The sequence below is a fragment of the Diabrotica virgifera genome, chromosome 7 (genome assembly GCF_917563875.1).
Source record: "Diabrotica virgifera virgifera chromosome 7, PGI_DIABVI_V3a".
NCBI classification, from domain to species: domain Eukaryota; kingdom Metazoa; phylum Arthropoda; class Insecta; order Coleoptera; family Chrysomelidae; genus Diabrotica; species Diabrotica virgifera.
In genome coordinates, this window is record NC_065449.1 from 149,708,151 (window position 1) to 149,734,792 (window position 26,642).

At 35.0% G+C, this 26,642-nt stretch overlaps 1 protein-coding gene across 1 annotated transcript in view; it reads right to left on the reverse strand.

The window, feature by feature from the left end:
* LOC114338617 (protein lin-54 homolog) overlaps positions 1 to 26,642 on the reverse strand; it is a 108,696-nt gene that overhangs the window by 15,861 nt on the left and 66,193 nt on the right. The window contains exons 7-8 of the mRNA XM_028289217.2: positions 17,207 to 17,363; positions 5,003 to 5,187 (exon numbers count right to left, since the gene is read on the reverse strand). Coding sequence (XP_028145018.1) covers positions 5,003 to 5,187; positions 17,207 to 17,363 — 342 coding nt within the window. The remainder of the gene's footprint in view (positions 1 to 5,002; positions 5,188 to 17,206; positions 17,364 to 26,642) is intronic.

Genomic DNA, 26,642 nt, shown 5'->3' on the forward strand with positions numbered 1-26,642 from the left:
ACACACACACACACACACACACACACACACACACACACACACACACACACACACACACACACACACACACACACACAATGGGCGCGTAGCTCCAAAAAATCATGGTTTTAAGATATAGGCCTCTGAAGTTATAGGTACAGTGAGGACGTTTGAGTTGGAATAAATTCATTTTCTCGTACAAATCTGCACATAAAAAAAGTTATAGCCCCTTGAAGTTACAAAATGAAAATCGATTTTTTTCAATATATCGAAAACTATTATCGATTTTTTATTGAAAAAGGACCTTTGGCATTTTTATGGCAGGAACATATTAATAAAAAATTATAGTGAAAGGACCCCGCAGAAACCTTATGGGAAATGGCTCTCTGTCAAATGCTCTGAAACTTTGGGTTCTGGTAGTCCTTGATGTGTAGAACAAAAGACTCAATGGGCGCGTAGCTCCAAAAAATCATGGTTTTAAGATATAGGCCTCTGAAGTCATAGGTACAGCGAGGACGTTTGAGTTGGAATAAATTAATTTTCTCGAGAATGGGCGACTCTGGAAATAAATTACGAATCAGGCCGATTTTTATTTTTAAATTATAATTTTTTGACATATATATCATACTAGTGACGTCATCCATCTGGGCGTGAATAGGGGTCGTGTGATAGCTCATTTGAAAGGTTATTCAATTCTCTATTCACTAATATAAACATTAACATAATTATTTATACAGGGTGGCCAAACATTTTTTTTTATTAAATTAATCGAGACAGAAAGAAGAATGTATATAATTTATTTAATTAGAAATACATTTTACTGCTATCAGAAATCAGAAAAAAATGTTCATTTGAAAAATAAACATTTTAAGCGAAAAACAATATTTATTTATTGAATAAACATTTTTTCAAAAAACGAAGTTTTCAATCTAAGAGCACATAAAACAACATCCAAAAATGTTATTCTACATCCTACCAGACTGAAAACAATGTAAAACAATTGTAAAATTCCCTCATCTTCCTTAGTCTCAGCATCCGTTATGGCTTGCAAATTGTAGAAGCCTCGAAGGTGTTACCAGAGAAGGTTCCCATTGTTTTCAGTCTGGTAGGATGTAGAATAACATTTGTGGATGTTGTTTTATGTGCTATTAGATTGAAAACTTAGTTTTTTGATAGCAGTTGCCGCTAGGGCATCCCTGCCATTTCGTTCGTTGCAATCCGTGACTGCACGCCGGGGTTTGTCCTAGTTGGGTCAGAGAGAGCAGCATATGATCCTGCATCCTGATGAGAGACTAATAAGTTTCGAAACCGGTAGAGGTGCTTGCTGCACTCTCTGATTGAACTGGAATAATGGTGCGGCTGTAGTTTCGTGTTGCAATGAAATTGAAAATGGATATTCATTTTTGAAACATTTTTTCCTGTTTTCGGACAACAGTAAAATGCATTTCGAATTAAATAAATGATATACATTCTTCTTTGGTCTCAATTAATTTAATTCAAAAAAAAATTTGGGCGGCCTGTATAAATAATTATGTTAATCTTTATATTAGTGAATAGAGAATCGAATCACCTTTCAAATGACCTCTATTCTTATTTAAAAAATCATCGATTGTGTCATCACGCCCAGATGGATGACGTCACTAGTATGATATACAGGGTGTTAGTAAATAAGTATGAAAAACTTTAAGGAATAATTCTACATGAAAAAATAATGGCAGTTTGCTCTATAAAGGTATGTCCGCAAATGCTTTGTTTCCGAGATACAGGGTGTTGAAATTTTTATTTCAAACTGCCAATTTTTTTTTTATCTAAAACCGGTTGAGATATGAAAATTACAGTTGGTGGGTTTCAAGAGGTAGTTATCGCGCATTTTTGGCAAACAAATAGCAATCATTGGCATCATTGGCGCGCCTACGGGTAATGGTCTGAATTTTTTTAAAGAAAAAAATGGTACGCCACTGAGATATTTCAAATTAAAAATTATTTTTGTATTTCACGTTTAATTTGCGAAAAAGAACCTTTCTTGTATTTTTTTCCTACGGTGCACCGTTTTTATGCGAAAAAATAAAACATCTAGCGTATTTTTCATTTCTTAATACATTATCAAGAATAATTCTCCAATATAACAATACCAAAGTAGAACAATAACAGAAAATATTACTAAAAATATTTTAACTAGGTGCAAAACTACAACAAATGTTCAAAATTACCCCCTTTAAAGGTGACAGAATAATTTTATACTCATCATTGGCGCCCGTACAGGTAATGGACTGAATTTTTTAAAGAAAAAAAATAGTACGCCACTGAGAAAGGTCAAATTAAAAATTACTTTTGGATTCCTCGTTCAATTTACTACAAAAAATCATTCTTGTCTTTTTTTCATATGCGGCGCCGTTTTTATACAAAAAAATAAAACATCTTAACGCTTACAAATTATTCGAGGTAGATTCCATATGCATAGAAACTTATTTCAAATACTTTGTAAACGTTAAAATATTTTATTTTTTTGCATAAAAACGGCGCCTCATATGAAAAAAGACAAGAACGATTTTTTGTCGTAAATTGAACGAGGAATTCAAAAATAATTTTTAATTTGACATATCTCAGTGGCGTACTATTTTTTTCTTTATAAAATTTAAATTGTGAATATAAAATTACTCTGTCACCTTTAAAGGAGGTAATTTTGAACATTTGTTGTAGCCTTGCACATAGTTAAAATCTTTTTACAAATATTTTCTGTTCTAGTTTGGCATTGTTCTAGCTTGGCGTTAAAATATTGGAGAGTTCTTGATAATGTATTACGAAATGAAAAATACGCGCGAAGATGTTTTATTTTTTTGCATAAAAACGGTGCACCATATGAAAAAAAGACAAGAAAGGTTCTTTATCATAAATTAAACGTGGAATACAAAAATAATTTTTAATTTGAAATATCTCAGTGGCGTACTATTTTTTTCTTTAAAAAAATTCAGACCATAAAATTAAAATTAACATGAAGTAAAACTCCCTAGTGTAGTTGGTATATTTAATAAAAATTCTAAAAATTTTTAAAAATCCAAACGGATTACGTTCAAAACGTTTTCGGACTTATCAGTCCATCATCAGTGAACCTAAAAGTAAGTAAGCTCACTTAGTAAAATTGAAAAAGAGGTGAAATTTTTAATGTTAAAAAATTGAAAAGTGTGGTTACGATTACTTACTCTCTGTCCTTGCTAAATAGCCACAATGCCAAACACTGGTCAAGATGTATATTCTAACTAAATGGTGAAATTTGTTAAATAATTTGGCTTACATTGGATGCCAACGGATTAGTACTAGGTACATGATGCTCTACTCCATTAATTAAGAGATTTTTTTATTATGAATAGGTCTACATTGAACTACGTTTAGTCTGTCAATGATTTAGAAGGAAGTTGAAATACTTCAAATGTCAGTGACATTGACATCCAGGAAAGGGAATTTTTAAGGTATTAACCAAGGTCAAGATCCAAGATCTCTTAATTAATGGAGTATATGCCAAAAAATTATAATTTAAAAATAAAACTCGATCTGACTCGTAATTTATCTCCAGAGTCGCCCATTCTCGAGAAAATGAATTTATTCCAACTCAAACGTCCTCACTGTACCTATAACTTCAGAGGCCTATATCTTAAAACCATGATTTTTTTGTAGCTACGCGCCCGTTGAGTCTTTTGTTCTACACATCAACGACTACCAGAACCCAAAGTTTCAGAGCATTTGACAGAGAGCCTTTCCCATAAGGTTTCTGCGAGGTCCTTTGTGCATCCCATAAAAACTTTATGGGGGTTTTGTTCCCTTAAACCCCCCCAAACTTTTGTGTACGTTCCACTTAAATTATTATTGTAGTACCATTAGTTAAACACAATGTTTTTAAAGCTTTTTTTGCCCCTTAGAACTTTTTCGATAAGCCAGTGTTTATCGAGATATTCTAAATATTTGTCCAATCCACCACATATTTGTATCTGGTTATACGAGTACAGACCTGTTAATAATATGAAAATTTATTTATAATTTACATTTTTAGGTATATTTTGAAACATATTAAAAAGAAGCCACAAAAGGTCGCTTATCGAAAAAATACTAAGAGGCAAAAAAGTTTTAAAAACACTGTGTTTAACTAGTGCTACAACAATAATAGTTTAATTGGAACGTACACAAACATTTGGGGGGTATAAAGGAACAAAACCCCCATAAAATTTTTATGTAAACATATTAAAAAAGAAGCCGCATCTCGATAAAAACTCGCTTATCGAAAAAATACTAAGAGGTAAAAAAACATTGTGTTTAACTAATGGTATCACAATAATAACTTAATTGGAACCACCATAAAATTTGTATGGGGTGTACATATTTCACTATAATTTTTTATTAAGATGTTCCTGCCGTAAGAATACCAAAGGTCCATTTTCAATAAAAAAATCGATAATAGTTTTCGATATATCGGAAAAAATCGATTTTCATTTTGTAACTTCAAAGAGCTATAACTTTTTTTACGTGCACATTTGTACTTAGGTTTAGGTTCAATCGAACTATTTTTGGTCCCAGAATATGTGATTTAATTTATGACCTGCATTTTTGTTACACCCTGTATATTTTTCTTTTTGGTCAATTAATTTAATTAAAAAAATGTTTTTGGACACCCTGTATAAACAATAATTATGTTAATGTTTATGTTACTGAATAGCGAATTGAATAACCTTTCAACTGAGCTAGCATATGACCCCCATTCTCATTTGAAAAACTCATTGATTACGTCATCACGTTCAGATGGATGACGTCACTAGTATTACATAATGTGCCAAAAAATGATAATTTAAAAATAAAAATCGATCTGTTTCGAGATTTTTCCAAAGTCACCGGCTTACGAAATAACAAATTATTCCTTTCACTTGCACCATACTGTATAATGCCACAGAAGACAGATGATCGAAAAAAATGAGAGAATTGTTAATAAAATAGCCAATTGAATATCAAAAATCAAGTAGTTCGTAGCAATGCTTACCTCGAACTGGAACTCCGCCTTTGTCGGAAAGGTCCCAAGTTTTTGCCGTTTGAATCGAGGGGTGCGGGACAGGCGGGCGTGTTGGTCGCTTTTTCGCTTAAATGCCTTACACTCTTCTTATCTATGGTTTCTTCTATATTCCGACAGCCAAAACACTTGCAATTATTGGAACATGCAATCTTGGCCTATGAAAGTAAATACAAAAGTCACGATAAGAGTAAAAAGTTTAACTAGATAAATATATTTTAAATCTTAATATTACCCTACTGCCATTTTCTTGTGTATGGTTAATATAATTTACTATTTTTACTGGGAATAAGCGACACTTAAGTAGTTTAAAATAATTTAATTTTGACGATTCAATTTTCACTTCGGAAATCACTCTCAAAATACAAATTATGTTTTTGTTACTAGTAATAAAAAATTCTTATCTGACTCATTCATATTGATAATAGGGTTTTTTTTTCCTGGAAGCCGTCTGTTGTGAACCGGTTGTACTGCTGCCACTTGGCTTATTGTACATCTTCCATTGTTTATGAAACCCATTCCAGAATTCTGGAACCCTGTACCAGCTTGTACAGGTCTAGTGGGTGGGTGCCATATAAATTTGGAGTCATTTCGATGTCTCCGAAAAGTGTTTGCCGCCTCCGATCCAATCAACCATGCAAGATATGGTTGACTGTTTCAGGTTCTCTGTTACAGAGTCTGCAGCTCAAGTCTCCATGAAACAGCCCCATTGTATGTAGGTGACCCTTAACTGGCGCATGTCCAGTGAGGAAACCTGTTATGACTCTGAGCTGATTCCTGCTTGTTTTCAGCAGTAACTCAGCTCTACTAGCACATGTCCGTCCGATATACATCTTGCCATGTGTTTGACCGGGTACACTCTCCCAGTGTGAGTTGTGTTGGCTTCGGATCCAGGCTTTTTTTCGTTCGCGGACGGTGCTTTTTGACACTCCCACGGCCGGCTCTGGACCCAGGTATTTTGTAGCTGATGCTCTCTTGGCAAGTGCATCAGCTCTTTCATTGCCGTATATGCCCCGATGACCTGGAACCCATACCAGTATAACACTGTTATGTTGTGCCAGTCTATCAAGTTCTTGTCGACATTTCCACACCAGCCTAGAGTTCACCTTAGGACTTATAAGAGCCCCAATGGCTGCTTGGCTATCTGTGCATATGTTAACCCGCTGCAGTTCGAATGCCCTCAGGTTGTTTTCTCTTGCACACTGCAAGATTGCAAAAATCTCTGCCTGAAACACGGAGGTACATTCCCCCAGTGGAATAGAAATGTTGAAATTTCCACCACTATAGAATATTCCTGCGCCCGAACCGTCTGCAGTTTTAGACCCGTCCGTATACCAGGTGCAACCCTGCAGTCTGTGTCGAGAGTTTCCTCTGTCCCATTCGTCTCGTGGGCAAATGTCCACTTGAAAAGGTACTTCAGGCATATATCTTGATGTCATATGGTCAGAAATCATCATCCATTCGGCATCATTAATTGCATTCGTTATTTTACTATGTCCTGATTTAACTGGTACGTTGCTCAGGTTTTCTCGCAGTCTATAATAGCCCATTCTCACCTCACCTCTTATTGTTATATGTAAAGGAGGGAGATCCAGTAGTGCCTCCATAGCTGCCGTAGGTGTGCCCCTCATAGCCCCCGTGATCCCGAGACAAGCAAGTCTTTGCACCTTGCTTAATTTGATGATATCACTTTTTTGCTGCACTTTTGGCCACCATACCACTGATGCATATGTAATTGTGGGTTTTACCACCATGTTATAAGTCCAATATACCATGTCTGGTCTCAAACCCCACATTTTTCCATGAGTACGTCTGGCTACCATTAACGTAGATACCGATCTCTTCGTTATTCTTTCTATCTGCTGATTCCAAGTAAGTCTTGAGTCTAATATTATCCCGAGATACTTTACTTCACTCACCAGATTTAAATGTACACCATTTAGACTTAGAGGACCCAATTCCTCTGAATTCCTTCTTTTAGTAAATTTCATGATTTTGGACTTTAGAGGACTGATGTTAAGCCCTACATTTGAAGTCCATTCTGTAACTACGGTCAGAGCCTGTTGCATTCGATCTCTGACTGTACCATTAAATTTTCCGTGGGCTAAGATGACTAGGTCATCCGCATAGCCCAGGACGTGATGCCTATCGTTGTAGAGTCTAGCTATCAGACCATCCATGACCAGATTCCACAATAGAGGAGATAAGACTCCCCCCTGTGGGCAGCCTCTGGCTACCTGAGCTGACACTGTATCCCCTAGCAACGTAGCATATATCACACGGCTTCTCAGCATGCAGTCTATCCATCTACAGCTTGTTTCGTCTATTCCTTTTAGACGGATCGCCCTTGTGATCGCTTCGTAGGAGGTGTTGTCAAATGCTCCCTCAATATCGAGAAATGCACCCAACATCACCTCTTGGTTTTCTAGAACGTACTCCACTCTCTGTACAAGATGGTGCAGTGCCGTTTCTGTGGAGATTCCCGCTCGATATGCATATTGTCCCCGATGTATCGGACTTTCAAGCAATACACCATCCCTGATATGCCTATCGAGCAGTTTTTCTAAGGTCTTCAGTACGAATGACATCAGACTTAATGGCCGCAGAGACTTGGCCCTTTCCTGTCCGATTTTGCCAGGTTTGGGTATAAAAGCCACCCTTATCAGCCTCCATGCTTTTGGTATGTACCCCAGCCCTAAACTAGCCTGCAGTATCTTACACAATTTTTTGAAAAGAAGGTCGTTTCCCTTCTGTAGAAGTATTGGATAAATCCCGTCCGGACCCGGTGATTTATATGGCTCGAATGAGTTTATTGCCCATTTGATTTTGTCCTGGTTTATAACTTCTTTTGCCACATGCCAGTTTTCCCTGGAACCATAATTCATGATATCCAGTCCGGTTTGCCATGTGTCTAGTGGTATCAGTTTTGTCTCCGACTCAGGAAAGTGCACCCTGAAAAGCTCTTTCAGGGTGTCTTCACCATTCTGAGTGTATTCACCTGACTCTTTTTGGAGCGAGGGAATATTTATCTGAGGGTCCTTTGAGAGAACTTTATGGAGCCTTGCCATTTCTGAAGTCCCTTCTATCTCTTCACAATGCCTTCTCCACGATTCTCTTTTTGCCCTTCTCAGTTCCTTATTGTAGTCAGTCAGAGCTTTGCGATAATCGCCCCACTCGCCTGACCTTTTGGAGAAATTAAATTTTCGTCTAACCTCTGTCCTTTGATTTGCAAGATTATGATTCCACCAGGGAACTTTCCTGTTGGAATTCCTCACTATCTCCGGACAGTTGTCTTCGAACGCTGACGTGACAATCTCTTGAAATTGTTCGGCAGCCATGTCTAGGTCCAATGTATGCCTTATCTTCCCGTTAATCCTGCCTAAGCTATATTCTATGTCTGCTTGATATGCTTCCCAGTTTGTTTTACGAGGATTACGATAAGCTTCCTTGATAAGCTCATTGCCTGTCATTTCAAAACAAATGTGTCGATGGTCTGAAAAGGACACCTCATCTGACACATGCCAGTTTTTCACAGTTCTAGCCACGTTAGTCGTGGCAACTGTTATATCAATCACCTCCTTCCGTCGTGAAGTCACGAAGGTTGGTTTGTTTCCTACGTTTAATATGTCTAAATTATGTTGCATTATAAACTGTAGTACTGACTCACCTCTTGCATTGGTGTTTGTACTGCCCCAAGTCAGATGGTGCGCATTCGCATCACAGCCAATGACCAATTGCAATCCATTTTTCCTGCAATCTCTCACTAGCTGCTCCAATTCCCTTGATGGTGGTTGTTCGGGATCATCATATGGGAGGTATGCTGATCCGAAAACTATCTGCTTCACCCCTCCTCCATCTATGATCTTCATCTTTACCGTGGTTAAATCCCTGGAACAGTGATTTATCAACGGCAGTGTTTTGATGTTTCGTTTGACTATTATGCAAGTTCTCGGGACATCGGCAGATCGGCTATATATAAGCTCTCCACCAATACCCGATAGACCTCTTATTTTGCCCTTGTAAATCCAGGGTTCTTGTATCAAGGCTACATCAAACCTTCTCATGGCGACAGTAAGTTCTGCCGAAGCTGACTTAGTATGCTGGAGATTCGCTTGCAGGATTCTGATTGGAGCCATCAATGCCTCTGATGGTTTTGAAGGATATCTTTTCAAGTCTGTAATACGCCTTGAAATTAGCAGCCTTCAATGTTTTATAGGAGACCTCGTCGATCGTGTATACGAGGATTTGCATGTCCTCTCCGACCTTCCGATTTTTCAACAACCAGTCTTCCGTCTTAAGGTCTTTATTTTGCCTCTCTAAACGGGTTCTGACTGTTGATTCTTCAGCCTCTTTCTCGGGGATGCGGGCGAGGACCATAGGGCGTTTGGGCATGTGGCTGGGATCGACCACATTTAAGTCGACTCCTTCCCACAGGCCCTCCATAGTCCTTACCACCTCAGTAGTCCATTTTTTGGTATGTTCGTTAGCACAGTTTACCCACAGAGTACCTGCGCTAAACGATGTTTTATGGAACTGTAGCAGTTGATTTTGACTTCCAACAGGAGCCTCATCCCCTGCTAGCTTTAGTTTGTTGATGATCAGGTCTGCGTGAGCCTGATCTAGTTGAGTATCCGGATGGTGCCTGTGTGCCACCGCTATCCTGAATACTTTTGTGACATTGCTGTATGACCTAGTCTGCTCATGAGAGCTCCTTGGTCTCTTAGCAACCCTTTGTTGCGGGGGGTAATGGTATTCTCCCGCGGTCTCTTTTTACCCTCGGGTTTTACCAGTACTCCCGTTTTGTTTTTATGGGGATTTGCTGTGGTCCATGTCCCAGCAGCCATTTTTGCCTTTTTCGTCATCTTTCTTTTTTGAGCTCCAGAAAGGCGTTTTTTGCTACTTTGTGCAGAGTCTGTTCCGCTTGGAACAACTTCTGACTCAGTATTTGGGACAGATACAGAATCCACGACTGAAGTCGCCTCTATGTCCGTTCCCGTTTTTGTGTTTGTTTTTTCAATCTCGTTCTCCATATTTGTTCCCACGAGTTGGGACGAAATGCTGTCAGGCACGGCAGTGCGCCCTTACCGTGCTAAGGCTATAATCCCCCAGAGTTCGCCATCTCTCTAGGGCATCGCTTTAGATACACTTTACTCCCTGTACCATGCATCCCGTCGGCACGATGGTGTTACACCTTAGGATTGGGAGGATGGATCATTTGGCGTTACCCAGGGTGCACCACGTGGAGGCGATCCATCGCTACACCCCTTGATAATAGGGTACTTGCAAAAATTTTAAATTCGAAAAAAATGTTATAAATCACAACAAAACATAATTTAAAACATGTATCAAAGATAAAAAAAGTTGTTTTTCTACGGCCGTGCTAAAAGCGCCACTTTCACTCACCCGCACGGCGTGCGTAAAAGTAAATTTTCCCGCACGGCGTACGGGAAAGTAAAATACCTTGTAATATGGCATTATAATATATTATAATACATGCAATAAACTAATATTTAGATATTATTTACTAATTTATTTCAAATTTATCTTATTGTGTTCAAGTTTTAATGAAATTAGCGCAATAATTCGATGAAATAAAATTATTTTGACACAATATTTAAAAGTCAGATCAATAGACAATTACAATGGTTTTGAATCGTCGTCATGGAAACGAATATCGTCGTCGTGGTAACCCATTATATTGAAAGATTGGTTTTGATTGACAACCTTGTCAAAGAATTAATTTGTGTATTTTCACTTCTAAATAAAAATTGATATAAATCTATTTTTTGTGGCTTTTTTCCAAACGTACGGCCCTAGAAAAAATATTGTTCCTAACTCATGCGGAAACTGTCTTCCCCGCACTCGACTGCTTGCCCGAACTCCGCTGCCGCGTCGTTCGGGTCAACGGCAGTCTCGTGCGTGAAAGTATCACTTTCCGCACTAGTTAGGAAAATAACTATTTTGTGTTCCGTTTGGCCCCTAAAGACGATTCTAAATTCAAATTATAGCAGCTAGCTCAAAACGCGTCGTGACGTCATATGATTATATGTTTACATTCTGCACCAACAAACTAAACAAAATTGCATATAATTTTAAATTTGACATTATACACGTCAGTAGTCAGATTTGTCAAAATGACAGTGAAACTTTCTCTATGTTGACTAATCAGTTATTTAGTTATAATATGTCTGATTTCTTGTTAGAGATAAAAAATTTTACTAGGTCCAATATGACACAAAATCTAGGCATGGGATAAAAAAGTATATTTGAAGAAAGTTTATTTTTTTATTCTTCTCAATGGCGGTGCAGGCTCCTTTTTGCAATATTTTATTTAGTTATAGAGTAATGTCCACATATCAACATATTTCTCAAATTGGGCTCTGTACGGCCATTCTTTATTATACAGGTTGAGTCATGAGGAACTGTACATACTCCTACCTCGTATAGAGGCTCCTATGGGGAATAACAAATGACCATTAAAAAGTGTCTGCTCCCATTGTTTAATAATATACAGGGCGAGTTTCGCATTTTGACAGAAAGGACCAGGCAACACTCCTTATGGAAAAGTGGTCCCGGTCAAATTTGATGAAAGTTTGGTCAATGATACTTCTTGATGTGTAGATTAAAAAAGTCCATGGCACCTGGGTCTGAATAACTACTATTCTCGAGTTACAGCCTTCTGAAGTTATTGGATTCGGGTGCTCGGTTTACGTTAAGTGCACTAATTTACGGTCAAGTGAAAGAAAATATTTATTATTAGAAGAAGAGAAACTCATGTTCTTCATACATACTTGCGTGTTGTATATGAATTCGTGGTCAAAAATAGTTGGATCGTATTTTAGTCTTCAGAAAACCTCCGAAAAGTCTTCAGAAAACTAAAGAAGTGCGGTATAAAAGGTGCTGCTAGATCGATATAAGCATTATCATCTTTTCATGAATGCTTCTCAGTTATGCAACACCAGCAAAACTGCAGTTCGGCTTTATCTTTAGAAAACTACTGAACAGTGGCGGATCTAGGGGGGATAGGGTTAATTCCACCGGTAACATGTTCCAGAATTAATGAAATAACTTTATTTAACGAAAATGAACGAGATGGAGCCATCAAAACACATTTATAACCAAAGAGCGGATAGTGTGACGAAAAGACGTAAGCCCAGAGCACGGGCGCCCATATAAAAATTTTTAGGGGGTGGCAAACGTGAAGATGTTGCACATTATATTTTGTATACTTTGAGTAACCATATATAATTCAAAGCACCCGAAAAGCCAGGGGGTCACGGCCCCCCCTGCCCATGGGTATGGGCGCCCATGGCCCAGAGTACGATTTAAGGACCAGAGAAGATGAGTTACGGGTGTTAAGAGTACGAAATTGGAAAACCAAGGCGGAGGATGGAATGGAATGGAAGCTGATTCTCGAACAGACCGAGGTCCACCAGGGGTTCTACAGCCAATGATGATGAGCTTTTTAATACAAAATATTATGGAGAATAATATTGTAGGGTTATTTTTATAACAACTATAAGATTCATTCTTAGGTATATTCATATAGAAGAAATGGTCAATGGAGGTCATGGTCAATGGTCATAATCATGATTTTGCTAACTTTCCTGTTTTCGACTTAGACTACCTAAAAGACCTTACGATTGGGATATATCAAATTAAACTAGCACCATCTTACATACAAGATAAAATAATAAGAGAAAATGACGAAGAGTTTCAAATTGATGAGAATATGGATGAACCGGGATTCATAAGAGTTCGAATATTTTCTAGGTTTCGGCAAGCTACAAAACACCAAGTATTCATTTTCTATGCGGTTGATGAAGATAATGATGAAGATGAGCCTGTAGAAGAACCGATTAACGGGTACTACTGTACCTGTCAATCTGGTGCGAGAACTGTAGGTACTTGTGCTCATATCACCAGTGTGTTATGGTTTTTAGGCTTTGCACGACATCAACCCAATGTTAAGTATCCTGATAGGTCGTTAGTTAACACGACGTATGATGCATCTAATCGAAATCAGCAAAATGTTAACATACGAATAGTCGAAGATGATTTAAACCCGATTTTTCCATAGACAATTGTAATTAATATTTAGCATTTACAAACTACCATTTACTTTGTTTTTTATTTGTATTGAAATCAAGTCCATGTTCTCTACCTGTCTTATATCTGATATGCGGCACAAGTTTCATGTCAACTAATGTAGTTTTTTATGTTTCAACAATTTTTTCTTTAATTATTCTGGAACATGTTACGAGTGGAATTACCCCCATCCTCCCTAGATCCGCCACTGTTCAGTAGTTTTCTAAAGATAAGGCGGAACTTTAGTTTTGCTGGTATTCCATAACTGAGAAGCATTCATGAAAACATGATAATGCTTATATCGATCTAGCAGCACCTTTTATACCGCACTTCTTTAGTTTTCTGAAGACTTTTCGGAGGTTTTCTGAAGACTAAAATACGATCCAACTATTTTTGACCACGAATTCATATACAACACGCAAGTATGTATGAAGAACGTGAGTTTCTCTTCTTCTAATAATAAATATATTTTCGTTCACTTGACTGTAAATTAGTGCACTTAACGTAAACCGAGCACCCGAATCCAATAACTTCAGAAGGCTGTAACTCGAGAATAGTAGTTATTCAGACCCAGGTGCCATGGACTTTTTTAATCTACACATCAAGAAGTATCATTGACCAAACTTTCATCAAATTTGACCGGGACCACTTTTCCATAAGGAGTGTTGCCTGGTCCTTTGTATTCGTCCTAATTTTTGAACGGTCAGATCGATGTGTCTCTTATTTTGGTCAATCGTTACACTATTACCACCCAATCAACTGATTTAGTCAAACTAGAAAAAATCAGGTCCGGCTTTAAAAAATTAGTTCGTTTGGGTCGTTTGGCCCTGTATAAGCTTTTTGAAAACTCTAATATGAATTTTACAAATTAGACAAATAGGCAATTAAAATGGCATATTTATTTTTTCCCCACACGATTACTTAATTTTTTATAAAAAAATCAAATTTGACTATGAGTTAAAAGTTTGGCAAAGTGAACCATAAATTTAAAAAAATTAACTTCTATTACAAAAATTAATTTTTTTAAACAAATATTTAATTTATGTTACCACCCAATCCACTGATTTGTTTAAACAAGAAAAAATATCAGGCCCGGCTTTAAAAAATTAGTTCGTTTGGGTCTTAGAAAAAATTTCACCCTGTATACGCTTTTTGAAAACTCTAATATAAATTTTTCAAATAAGAGAAATAGGCAATTAAAATGTCATATTTATTTTTTCCCCACATGATTACTTAATTTTTTATAAAAAAATCAAATTTGACTATGAATAATTATTAAAAGTTGGGTAAAGTGAACCATAGATTTAAAAAAATTAACTTTTATTACAAAAATTAATTTTTTTTTAACAAATATTTAATTTATGTTACCATCCAATCAACTGATTTATTCAAACTAGAAAAAAAAATCAGGCCCGGCTTTAAAAAAATTGTTCGTTTTCGTCTTAGAAAAAATTTCACCTTGTATACGCTTTTTGAAAACTATAATCTGAATTTTACACATTAGACAAATAGGCAATTAAAACGGCAAATTTATTTTTCCCCCCACGATTACTAAATTTTTTATTAAAAAATCAAATTTGTCAAAATCGGAATTTTAACCTAAAAATGAAAAAAAAATTAAATCACGGTAACTCGCTACAACTCTGTTCCATTTTAATATTTTTTTCTGAAATTTCTACAACACATATCTCCTACCATTGTGGAGACTATAAAAATTGTTGTAGACTTTCAGTCTTCTTCTCGTAAAAGTTATGAATTTTTAAAAATAAAAGGTGCAGATTCGTGAATTGCAAAGTTAAATCGCAAAAATTTAGCGAAAAAAATTTAAAATTTATCTATTTGATCACATCTATGTTAAACTATAGAGTCCAAAGAGAAGTGTATGGGAAGTTTTAGATCTAGACGTGTTATAGAAAAAAAAATGGTGAAACTTTTAATTTTAAGAAAAACGTTGATTAATTTTTTTTATCTTTATGGTAAAATTGCGATTTTGACAAATTTGATTTTTTAATAAAAAATTAAATAATCGTGTGGGGAAAAAATAAATATGCCATTTTAATTGCCTATTTGTCTAATTTGTAAAATTCATATTAGAGTTTTCAAAAAGCGTATACAGGGTGAATTTTTTGTAAGACCCACACGAACTAATTTTTTAAAGCCGGACCTGATTTTTTCCTAGTTTGAATAAATCAGTTGATTGGGTGGTAAAATAAATTAAATATTTGTTAAAAAAAATTAATTTTTTTAGTAAAAGTTAAATTTTTTTAAATCTATGGTTCACTTTACCAAACTTTTAATTCATAGTCAAATTTGATTTTTTTATAAAAAATTAAGTAGTCGTGTGGGGAAAAAAATAAATATGCCATTTTAATTGCCGATTTGTCTAATTTGTAAAATTCATATTAGAGTTTTCAAAAAGCGTATACAGGGTGAAATTTTTTCTAAGACCAAAACGAACTAATTTTTTAAAGCCGGACCTGATTTTTTTCTAGTTTGACTAAATCAGTTGATTAGGTGGTAATAGTGTAAAGATTGACCAAAATAAGAGACACATCGATCTGACCGTTCAAAAATTATGACGAATACAAGTTTCTGTCAAAATTCGAAACTCGCCCTGTATATTATTAAACAATGGGAGCAGATACTTTTTAATGGTCATTTGTTATTCCCCATAGGGGCCTCTATACGAGGTAGGAGTATGTACAGTTCCTCATGACTCACCCTGTATTACGAATAGGGTAGGTGGGGGCAAAAGTACGCACGGGGCAAAGGCACGCACTTACATTTTTCAGTAACTTCTTATATGTTGGCGACAACATCTTGTGGCATATGTTTGTACTACTCAGTAGCATTGGATGAGAAACTTTGGCGCAATAAGGGCGAGTACAACAACAAAAATGAGGTAAAAATTATTTTTGTACCTTTTGATCTAATTTTTCTTAAAAATTGATTGATTCTAATTCTAAGGGCCGGTTGTTCGAAGGCTAATCAAGAAGTTGATTATAATCAATCAGTTTATTGTAATCAATTTTCTTGATGGGAATCAAATCGAGACAAACAAAAATTAATGTAAAACACTAATCATTCATTGATTGTAGGTAAAGCAGTAATTAAAATTTAGCCGCTGCTCTTAAATTATTAAAAATTGCTTATTATTATTATTGATTTGTAAGTAAAAACAAAAAATTAACATTAGAAAGAGTTTAATTATAGTTTATTTTAAATTAAAACTAAAATAATAAAATAAATCAGTCCACATAACCTCAAAATGTGACATCTGTCAGAAGTACGCTTAATCAAATATAATTGTAATTAAATATTTGATAATGATCAGTGGATTCCATTTTTGATTAGCGTTCGAACAACCGGCCCTTAATCTTTCAAACTCAGATTATTATTGGTTAGGCATTTTGAAAGTTTATTGTTAGAAGACTTCTTCTACATGATAGTTTGAAGTTCACATGTGCATAGTTTCATATTGAGGTTAGATATATTATTGGTTGCCGGATGGGGCAAAAGTACTCACACAAATGGGTGAGTACTTTTGCCCCATCCGGCAGTGCGTACCTTTGCCTCCAGTGAGGTAGACTTGGCAAATGCATGTTTCAAGGCAATCATCAAAGTGAATATCAAGTTGAGTTTGATATTCTATCAGCTAATTTTGTCTCAATTGCAAAATGTCTCAAATCCGCAAAAGTATGCATATGCGTACTTTTGCCCCATTGGGTGGGGCAAAGGTACGCATTTACATTTTTTTTTTCAAAAAGTTATCAACGCTACAAAAATAATAGTGAAGAATTTCCATTTGCCTAATATGATTACAAAATGTATCAATTTCACTTTCATCTATACTCTGTGCCAATTCAAGCATTAGGAGATTCACTAGAGATGAAAATTTAGAAAATGCGTACCTTTGCCCCCACCTACCCTATGTGTGCCAAATATCTCGACAAAATATTCAAAATTACAGCCGCAATCTTGTGGACCGCGTTTGTTGCTACCTGTTGATCGCTACTGTTGCCTCTTAATATGCATTATTAATATAGTGCGTAAAAGATTATACCAAAACAAAAAAAAGGTACTACTCACCTCATAACATTCGCAGTAATTTTTAAGACATCCAGATCTCTTACAATTGCAACCCTTGGTATGTTTCCGTATGGCAGTATCTCCTACTACATCCTTCGCTTTGCCAATTTTTGGTCTGAAAGCGTTGGGATTTCGTTCCAGGCATGCTTTGATAGCTCTAAAAATTTTTTTCCAATGAACAACAATTACCTATACTAGAAACAAAGTACAAGAAGAAAAAATACTCGACTAAATACTACATGAAAAATACCAATAAGCGAACTTGAAGAATATATATGAAGGGCCAGGGGGAAGAACGATGAATGTCTATCTGGAAGCATTTTCAGTAAAATGAGAAACAAAGTTACATATTAATTTTTTTCAATCTTGTGACGTGTTTAAGTCGATTCTCATTGTTATTTTCCCTTGGCCATTCACAGGTTGATAGTACTCTTTCTACGCTAACATATTGCAAAAAATCGCAAAATGACCAAAAATTGACATTCATCGTTTTTCCCTCTAACCCTTCATATCTAATCTTATAAAATCCTAATGTGACGAGTCACGCTGTCCGGAAGATTTGTCGATATGAAAACATTAAATGACGTTTAATAAACGTCATTTTATTTTTTTTTATATCCTGAATAATAATTTTACTGTTTTATACAAATATTTTAAACAAATTATATCTCCGGGTGAGGACTATCTCAGGGGGAACACCATTGCAGGTTAGAAAAATCAGGATAGGGTCTTGGAATCTTGGTAGTCTTACAGGTAAGAGTCTGGAGTTAGTGGATGCGCTCAAACGAAGAAGAGTTCAAATTGCTTGTATTCAAGAAACTAGGTGGAAAGGACAAAGGGCGAAAGAACTAGGTGATGGATATAAATTGTGGTATGTAGGGAGTAGTAATAGTAGAAATGGAGTTGGTATAATTGCTGATAGTGAAATCAAAGATAACGTAGTAGAAGTTGTAAGAACGAGTGATAGAATGATGTCAGTGAAATGTGTAATTGATAAAGAGGTATTGAATGTTGTGTGTGTGTATGCTCCTCAAACAGGTCTGGGTGAGAATGAAAGAAGAGCTTTCTATGACCAATTAGGAGACGTACTGAGTGATATTCCAGCAGAGGAGAAAGTTATAATAAGAGGTGATTTCAATGCACATGTGGGCCAAGCCAAGACAGGATATGAAACAATACATGGGGGATTAGGCTTTGGAACTAGAAATGAAGCTGGAGATGATATGCTAGAATTAGCAACAGCATTGGATATGGCGATTGTTAACACATTCTTTAAAAAGAGAGAAACTCAACTTATTACCTACAAAAATGTACAACATCAATCCCAAATAGACTACTTCATGATAAGGAAAGAAGACATACTTGAATGCAAGGACTGCAAGGTAATAGTTAGTGAGACAGTAAGCCAACAACATAAGCTGCTTGTTCTGGACATCGAAGTAAAAAGCGAAACTAAACAAAAATATCGGAGAGGACCACAAACAATCAAGTGGTGGATGCTAAAAGATGAGAAGGAAGGTCTACTCAGGAAAATAATAGTAGAAAAAATATGTTGGAACATGAAAAGAAGCCCTAACACAATTTGGAGAAAAATGGTAAATATTATTAGAGCGACGGCTATTGAAATACTTGGGAAAACGTCAGGAAAGAAATTTGAGGACAAAGAGACTTGATGGTGGTCAAATGAAGTACAAGGAATAATAAAAGAAGAGAAAATTACATAAAAAGTGGCAAGAAACCAGATCGGACATAGATCTTCAAAACTATATGGTCGCCAAAAAGGAAGCGAAAGTAGCAGTAGCAAAAGCTAAAGCAGAAGCGTATTCAAACCTATACGATCAACTTGATACCAGGGAAGGCGAAGCAAAGATATATAAAATAGCCAAACAGAGAGCAAAGAAAGCAAGAGATTTTAATCAGATTAGATGTATCCGAGATGGAGAAAGTATTTTGACAGTTTATTAAATGAAGAATTTGACAGACAGCCTGTGGAGCTAACGGAGACAGTAACTGCAATGGTTATCAGAATAACAAACGAGGAAGTGGCTCAAGCGCTTCAAACAATAAAGAAAGGAGAAGCAGTCGGACCAGATGATATTCCTGGGGAAGTATGGAGAGCATTGGGAGAGACAGGAATAAGTTGGCTAGCAGGTCTATTTAATAGAATTATGGAAGTTGGACAAATGCCAGACGAATGGAGAAGCAGTATATTAGTACCTGTCTACAAAAACAAGGGAGACATACAACAATGCACAAACTACAAGGTTATAAAACTACTTAGCCACACCATAAAAATATGGGAGAGAGTAATTGATAGACGGATACGTGAAGAAACCGATATATCCGAAGGCAACTGATGGAAAAATACAGGAATAAAGAGACCAACGCTCATATGGTATTCATTGATCTTGAGAAAGCATATGATAGAGTTCCTCGAGAGATTCTGTGGTGGGCACTCAATAAGAAAGGAGTCCCTGGCGAATATGTAAAGATTGTGAGAGGTATGTATGAGGGAGTAACGACTAGTGTTAGAACAGGTGTGGGAGATATTGATAAATTTCAGGTGAAAGTAGGATTGCACCAAGGCTCGATGCTTAGTCCTTATTTATTCTCATTAGTTTTGGACCAGATAACAGCGAAACTACAGGGTAGTATTCCATGGTGCCTAATGTATGCTGATGATGTAGTGTTAATAGGAAATAGTGAAAGAGACTTAGAACAAAAACTGGAACAGTGGAGACAAGCTCTGGAGGAAAAAGGTTTAAAACTTAGTAGGACAAAAACAGAGTATTTGAAATGTTCATTTAAAGATGGAGTTACTACAAATAAAATGGTATCTTTGGATGGTGAAATGATTGTGAAAAGCAATAGTTTTAAGTATCTATCTAGGATCGGTATTACAGAGTAATGGAGAAATAGATGGAGATGCATACAGTAGAACTAGGGCTGGATGGATGAAGTGGAAAGAAGCGAGTGGTGTGTTGTGTGACAGAAAAATTCCAATGAAGCTGAAGGGAAGATTCTATAAAACAGCCATAAGACCGTCTATGATGCACGGAACTGAATGTTGGGCAGTGAAAAAGAAAGAGGAACAACGAATGCATGTGGCGGAAATGAGAATGCTTAGATGGATGAGTGGAGTGACAAAGAAGGATAAAATTAGAAATGGGTATATTAGGGGAAGTCTAGGTGTGGCACCAATTGATGCCAAAATGAGAGAGCATAGGTTAAGATGGTTTGGTCATGTTCAACGTCGAGACGTTAATCACCCAATACGAAGAATATATACTATATATTATTACCTATATATTAGTGCTTCCTTTATACATGTTTGTCATTAGAATAATATAAAATCATAATGACGAATATAGTACATGTTTTTTATAATAGTTGTGAATGTCGGTTACATCGCAAATGTACGTTTATTTCACGTAATAATCACGAAACAGAAATAACTTCCTTTGGTTAAATTTTGAGAAATATTTTGGAAAACAAAATTTTAAAACGGTGTTGGTTAAATATGTATCGCTTGAATTTTACTCACTGTATTTTATGGACGTCGAAAAATTTGATGTATTTCACGTAAAAGTAATGAAAATAATACCAATATTTAAACAAAAAGTTTATGATTTCGCTTTTAAGATCATTTAGCATAACTATTTCAATCCAACCTTGATTTGAAGCTATTTTTGCTATTTTTTACTTTAAAAATATCACAGGAGCTGAAATGATGTCGAGTCTAATTTTCAAATTGCGCGCGGTGATGACGTACTACCAAGCCTTTCTCCACCTTTAAATACCATCACGTGACTAACATAGTTGGTTTGAAAACTAAATTAATCGATTTATCGAATAACACGTTTCGATAGGATTACTTTTTATTTATTATTCTGGTATTGAAATAGCTTTTTAGTAAGACCAATTAGTTAATAGTAGAAGAAATTTAAAAACAAAAAGAAAATATGTAATACTAATTTAAAGTAAGTAGAATAGTTTAACTTTAATTTAAAAATATTCGATTTTTATAATCGATGATCATAACCTCTAAAATCAGCTTTTCACAGTTCTCACAACAAAAAGTGAAACGTGAAGTGCTTTCTTTCCCTCGTTATATTTTAGGCGGGTTTATTTATAATAATGTCTTTCGTATTAATTTTTACCTCACTGCTCGAGGGTTGAAGTGCCGATGGTTCAATTAGAAAAAACAAGAAGTGTCCTCCTCGAAATAAAAATTGACCTGTGTTGTGTTTGCATATTTTTTAATGTGTCTTTAGGTCGGTACCATTTTTGGTGCATTATCTTGTATAATAATTATACATACAAGATAGATGTTTTTAAAGTGTCTAAATTCTACTAAATAAATACATTGTTAATAGTTTATACATATTATGCTTGTTTTATTTATATCATATTATATGAGGATAATAATTACGTGAATCATAAGTTAATTAAGCTCGAATTATTTACGTGAACCGAGGACGTATCTCTTAATTATTAATTAATCAGTTGCCAAAATGAAATTATTGTACGCAAACAATATACACCTACAAACACGTGATAATTTTATTTTAGAACCAATCTTATATTGTAAATGTATCTATTGAATATAGGGCAATACAAACAAGCAAAAAACAAATTCTGTTATATTATAAGATTGATTTTTATGTTAAATAAACTAAGGGTTACATTTTGTTTTTTTTTTGGTGTTTATTTTAAGTTTTTTTTTATAAAAAGCGTGCTTAAAAGAAAATTAATTATTATAAAATTATAAAAATAAAATGAAAATAAATAAAATAAAGTTATTTTTTACGAAATAAAAGGCAGATATCGAGCACCGAGTTTTATTTAATCTTCGAAAGTACACTTTCGCTCCTAGAGCATCTTCAGGAGCATTTCGTCAAAAAAGGAAGGTAAATTAACATACAGTAGAACCCCGATTATCCGTGTGCGGATTATCCGGGCTGCGGATTATCCGTGCTATGATTTTCTGTTACTTAAATTTCATTTTTAAGGTTTTATCGTGTTTTATTATAATAGCGTCACCGTAAATCACTCGACGGAAAGTCTATACGCTGAGAGGGAGACTCATACTGAAAGATTTATTTTTTCTGTTACCTTTGCTGGTTTCTAAAAAAACTGATACGACTCTTTGATTATTTTGAGCAGTGTATGATTGGTTTGACATTATATTATATTTATTATGACAGACAAATAATAAAATAAACAAACAAACAGCCATTTTTTTGAGGTTGAACAGAATAAGTTATCTGACAAATTTTAAGATTTGGCAGTGACAGTGACAGCATGTAAATAATAAGTATTTATCCTTTAACATACACTGCTCAATTTTCTACAAAATACGCTTTAAGAGTTGTATCAGTTTTTTTTTGGAACCAGCTGTACATTATGTGTGTATATACGTACATATGTTGAATACTAAGAAATACATGTTCGGATTATCCGTGCTTTTCAATTATCCGGGCCACGTCCGGGCCCGACGAGCACGGATAATCGGGGTTCTACTGTATATCTAACAAATACTTAACGTACACTACACGAAGGACAAACAGATAAATTTGAGTGCCGGTAATTTTGGTACTTCTACATTTTGAAGATGGAGGTACAAACAGATAAATTTATCTATTTGTACGTTACAGTGTAGTGTACGTTCAGTATTTGTTAGATAGGTATATGTTAATTTAAGTTACCACCACTTCAGATAATTAATGACATTCGAGGATACCTTCCTTTTTTTGACGAAATGCCCCTGAAAATGCTCTAGGAGCGAAAGTATACTTGGACAAGGCAATATATTAAGTAAAGCTTAATGCTCGATATTGGATATTTATGAAATTTAGTATGTTATTTATAAAAAAACAAGTAGTGCCCTATCTAATTTTGTTCTGACATAACTAATTAATAATTATTAAAAAATGACTTAAAATGAAATAAATTAAAAAAATTTGGCCCGGGCAGATATTATTTTAGATTTTTTGGATCATTCGAAACAAAACTACGACTTTCGTAATTGAAGACCTATTTACAAAAACAACATAGGTAACTGTATTTTTAAAATTTCTGTAATTTGTTTGTGTAAAAACCAAATTTCTATAAAATAATTTGGAAATACCTATTAATAATATTATTTATAAATATTATAGATATAATATCTATAAATACTATCTATAAATAATATCATTAAAATTTTCAATTCTTTCATAGAAATTGTATTTGTACACTAAAAAATTACAGAAATCCTAAAAATACACGTATGTTTTTTTTGTAAATAGCTTTTCAATTTTTCTCTAAGTTAATCGTTTTCAAGTTATAAACAAATTAAAACTGAATAAAGAACGAAAGACGGCGATTTTCAAGGCTTAAAATAAAGAGTAAAAAATATTTTTTTTTGTAATCATCAAGTACCTAAATTCAAGTTCAAACCTTCTTCTATCAGGTCCCGGTAAAAATTTTTCCATGTTCTACTCTAAAATGTCTTTTCTAAATTGTTAATGAGGAAGGTTCCTTATGGGAAGACTGGCGATCGGGCTACATTAGCAATTAAAAAAACAATATTTTAAAATGAAATAACTCCAAGATACTTATCAAAAACTGATAGAATAATGTTTAAACTTGAATTTACGTAGGTACTTTGTAATTTCAAAAAGAATATTTTTTTCTTGTTTTTGAGTCTTGAAAATCGACATCTCTCGTTGTTTTTTCGGTTTTAAATTGTTATAACTCGAAAACGATCAACTTAAAAAATTACAAAATACGACCTTTTTGTTTAGAATGATTCAAAAGATCTAAAATAACATCTGCCTGGGCCGAAATGCTTTTTTAATTTATAAAAAAAGTAATTTTTTAATTATTAATTATAGTCAGAAGAAAATTAAATTGGGCACCTCTTGCTTTTTATAATTATTAACATACTAAATTACATATATCCAATAATTTTTATCCATTAAACAGATCGGTGCAGTTCGACCCTATACGCTTATATTGTATCTAAAACTACTAAGAGGCATGCTTCATAGGATATTTGAATCAGCGTCCGAAATTCTTGACAGGTTGAGGTTCCGAGCTCCGTCTATTAGTCCCTTTTACGAAACGTAATATGCTAGGCAAGGGAACTATGAGAGGCTTGCTTCACCCGGCTTCACCTAACAATTTGAGAGATATACTCGCACGTGGACGACAAAGATCAGGGCCGTACCTATTTTTATTTTTTTCTCATAAAAGTTATTTAGCAAATTTCAAAAAGTTAAATTGTATTTAAAGAATTGAGGATGGTGTAGAGAAATAAGGTAAATAGTCGATTGATATCTGCCTCATAGGACAAGCCGCCACTGCCAAATACATCCTCTTTTTTTATGGTAATCCATAAATATTATATTATACTAATACGTCGCTAAAGAGTTCTAAAAACAACTGTCTTGTATATAAAAGCAGACTAAAAATCTAAAAATTAAAGGAATAACGCAGACAACTCAAAAAATCCTGATATAACTTAGTTAACCAATGAAACGCCAATCAAAATTTCATAATTGTCATTAGTGTCAAAATTTTATAACAGTGGAGTAAAGCATAGAGTTATACAGGATGTCCCGAAAAGATTGGTCATAAATTATACCACACATTCTGGGGTCAAAAATAGTTCGATTGAACTTAACTTACCTTAGTACAAATGTGCTCATAAAAAAAGTTGCAGCCATTTGAAGTTACAAAATGAAAATCGATTTTTTTCAATATATCGAAAACTATTAGAGATATTTTATTGAAAATGGACATGTATCATTCTTATGGCAGCAACATCTTAAAACAAAATTATAGTGAAATTTGTCCACCCTATAAAAATTTTATGTGGGTTTTGTTCCCTTAAACCTCCCCAAACTGTTGTGTACGTTGCAATTAATTTATTATTGTGGTACCATTAGTTAAACACAACGTTTTTAAAACTTTTTTGCCTATTAGTATTTTTTCGATAAGCCAGTTTTTATCGAGATGCACATTCTTTTTTAATATGTTTATATAAAATTTTTATGGGGATTGTGTTCCTTTAAACTCCCAAATGTTTGTATACGTTCCAATTAAACTATTATTGCGGTACCATTAGTTAAACACAGTGTTTTTAAAAGTTTTTTTCGAGATAAGTCACCTTTTATCGAGATGTGGCTTCTTTTTCAAAATATACCTACAAATATAAATTATAAATAAATTTTCAGATTATTAACAGGTTTCTATAATCCTATTTAACGATAAACAAATATGTGGTGGATTCCACAAATATTCAAAATATCTCGATAAACACTGGCTTATCGAAAAAGTAGTAAGAGACAAAAAAGTTTAAAAACATTGTGTTTAATTAATGGTGCCACAATATTAATTTAATTGGAACGTACACAAAAGTTTGGGGGGATTTAAAGGAACAAAACCCCCATAAAATTTTTATGGGGTTCTCAAATTTCACTTTATTTTTTTTAAGATGTTGCTGACATAAGATGGCCACATGTCCATTTTCAATAAAAAATCTCTAAGAGTTTTTGATATATGAAAAATAAAAAGATTTTCATTTTGTAACTTCAAAGGACTGTAACTTTTTTTGTGTGCACCATTGTATATATGTTATTTTTGGCCCCGGAATCTATGGTATAATTTATGACCAATCTTTTCGGGACACCCTGTATATTAGCATAAGGAGAGTGTCATTAAGAGCGAAGTGACGACACCATCTTTTTTATTTGGATTAGTGCTGTTTCACTCTTACGCATAGTAAGATGCGTAAGATAATGTCATCTTAGTTTCTCGATACAATGTGTTAGAAAGAGATGCCGCAAACCCGTCCATGAGATCTTGTCGTCAGGAAGCGCGGAAGGTAGGCTCGCTCTATGATGTTAATATATACCTCTATGGAGTAAAGTTGCCGCAGAGTTTAACTTCCGCAGAGCAGAACTACAGCACGACGGAACGTGAAGCCTTTGCTGTTGTGTGGGCTGTAAAAAAATTCAGAGGTTACCTAGAAGACGCTACCACCACTGTTGTTCAAAGCGACCATCAGCCTCTCAAATGGCTGATGTCTATCAAATCGCCAACCGGATGCCTCGCTAGATGGGCTCTAGAACTAATGCCCTATGATCTGCGCATAGAGTACATTGTTGGTAAGAAAAATGTGGTTGCCGATACACTTTCGCGGCCACCACGCAACGAAACCGAAGAAACAGTAGAAGTAAGCTATGTTGTAGCCGATTTTCCTACACTTAGCGCTGCCGATACTCGACAAGAGCAGGTATCTGACCCTGATGTCGAGAAAATAATAAAAGGGCTTGAAGGCCCTAACGAGACTTCTGTCGAATACAAAAGGTGGGTGGAGAGAGGATATGTGATGTCATATGGACTTTTGTACCGCTACACCCCAGACATTGATGAAGACGAGCCACAA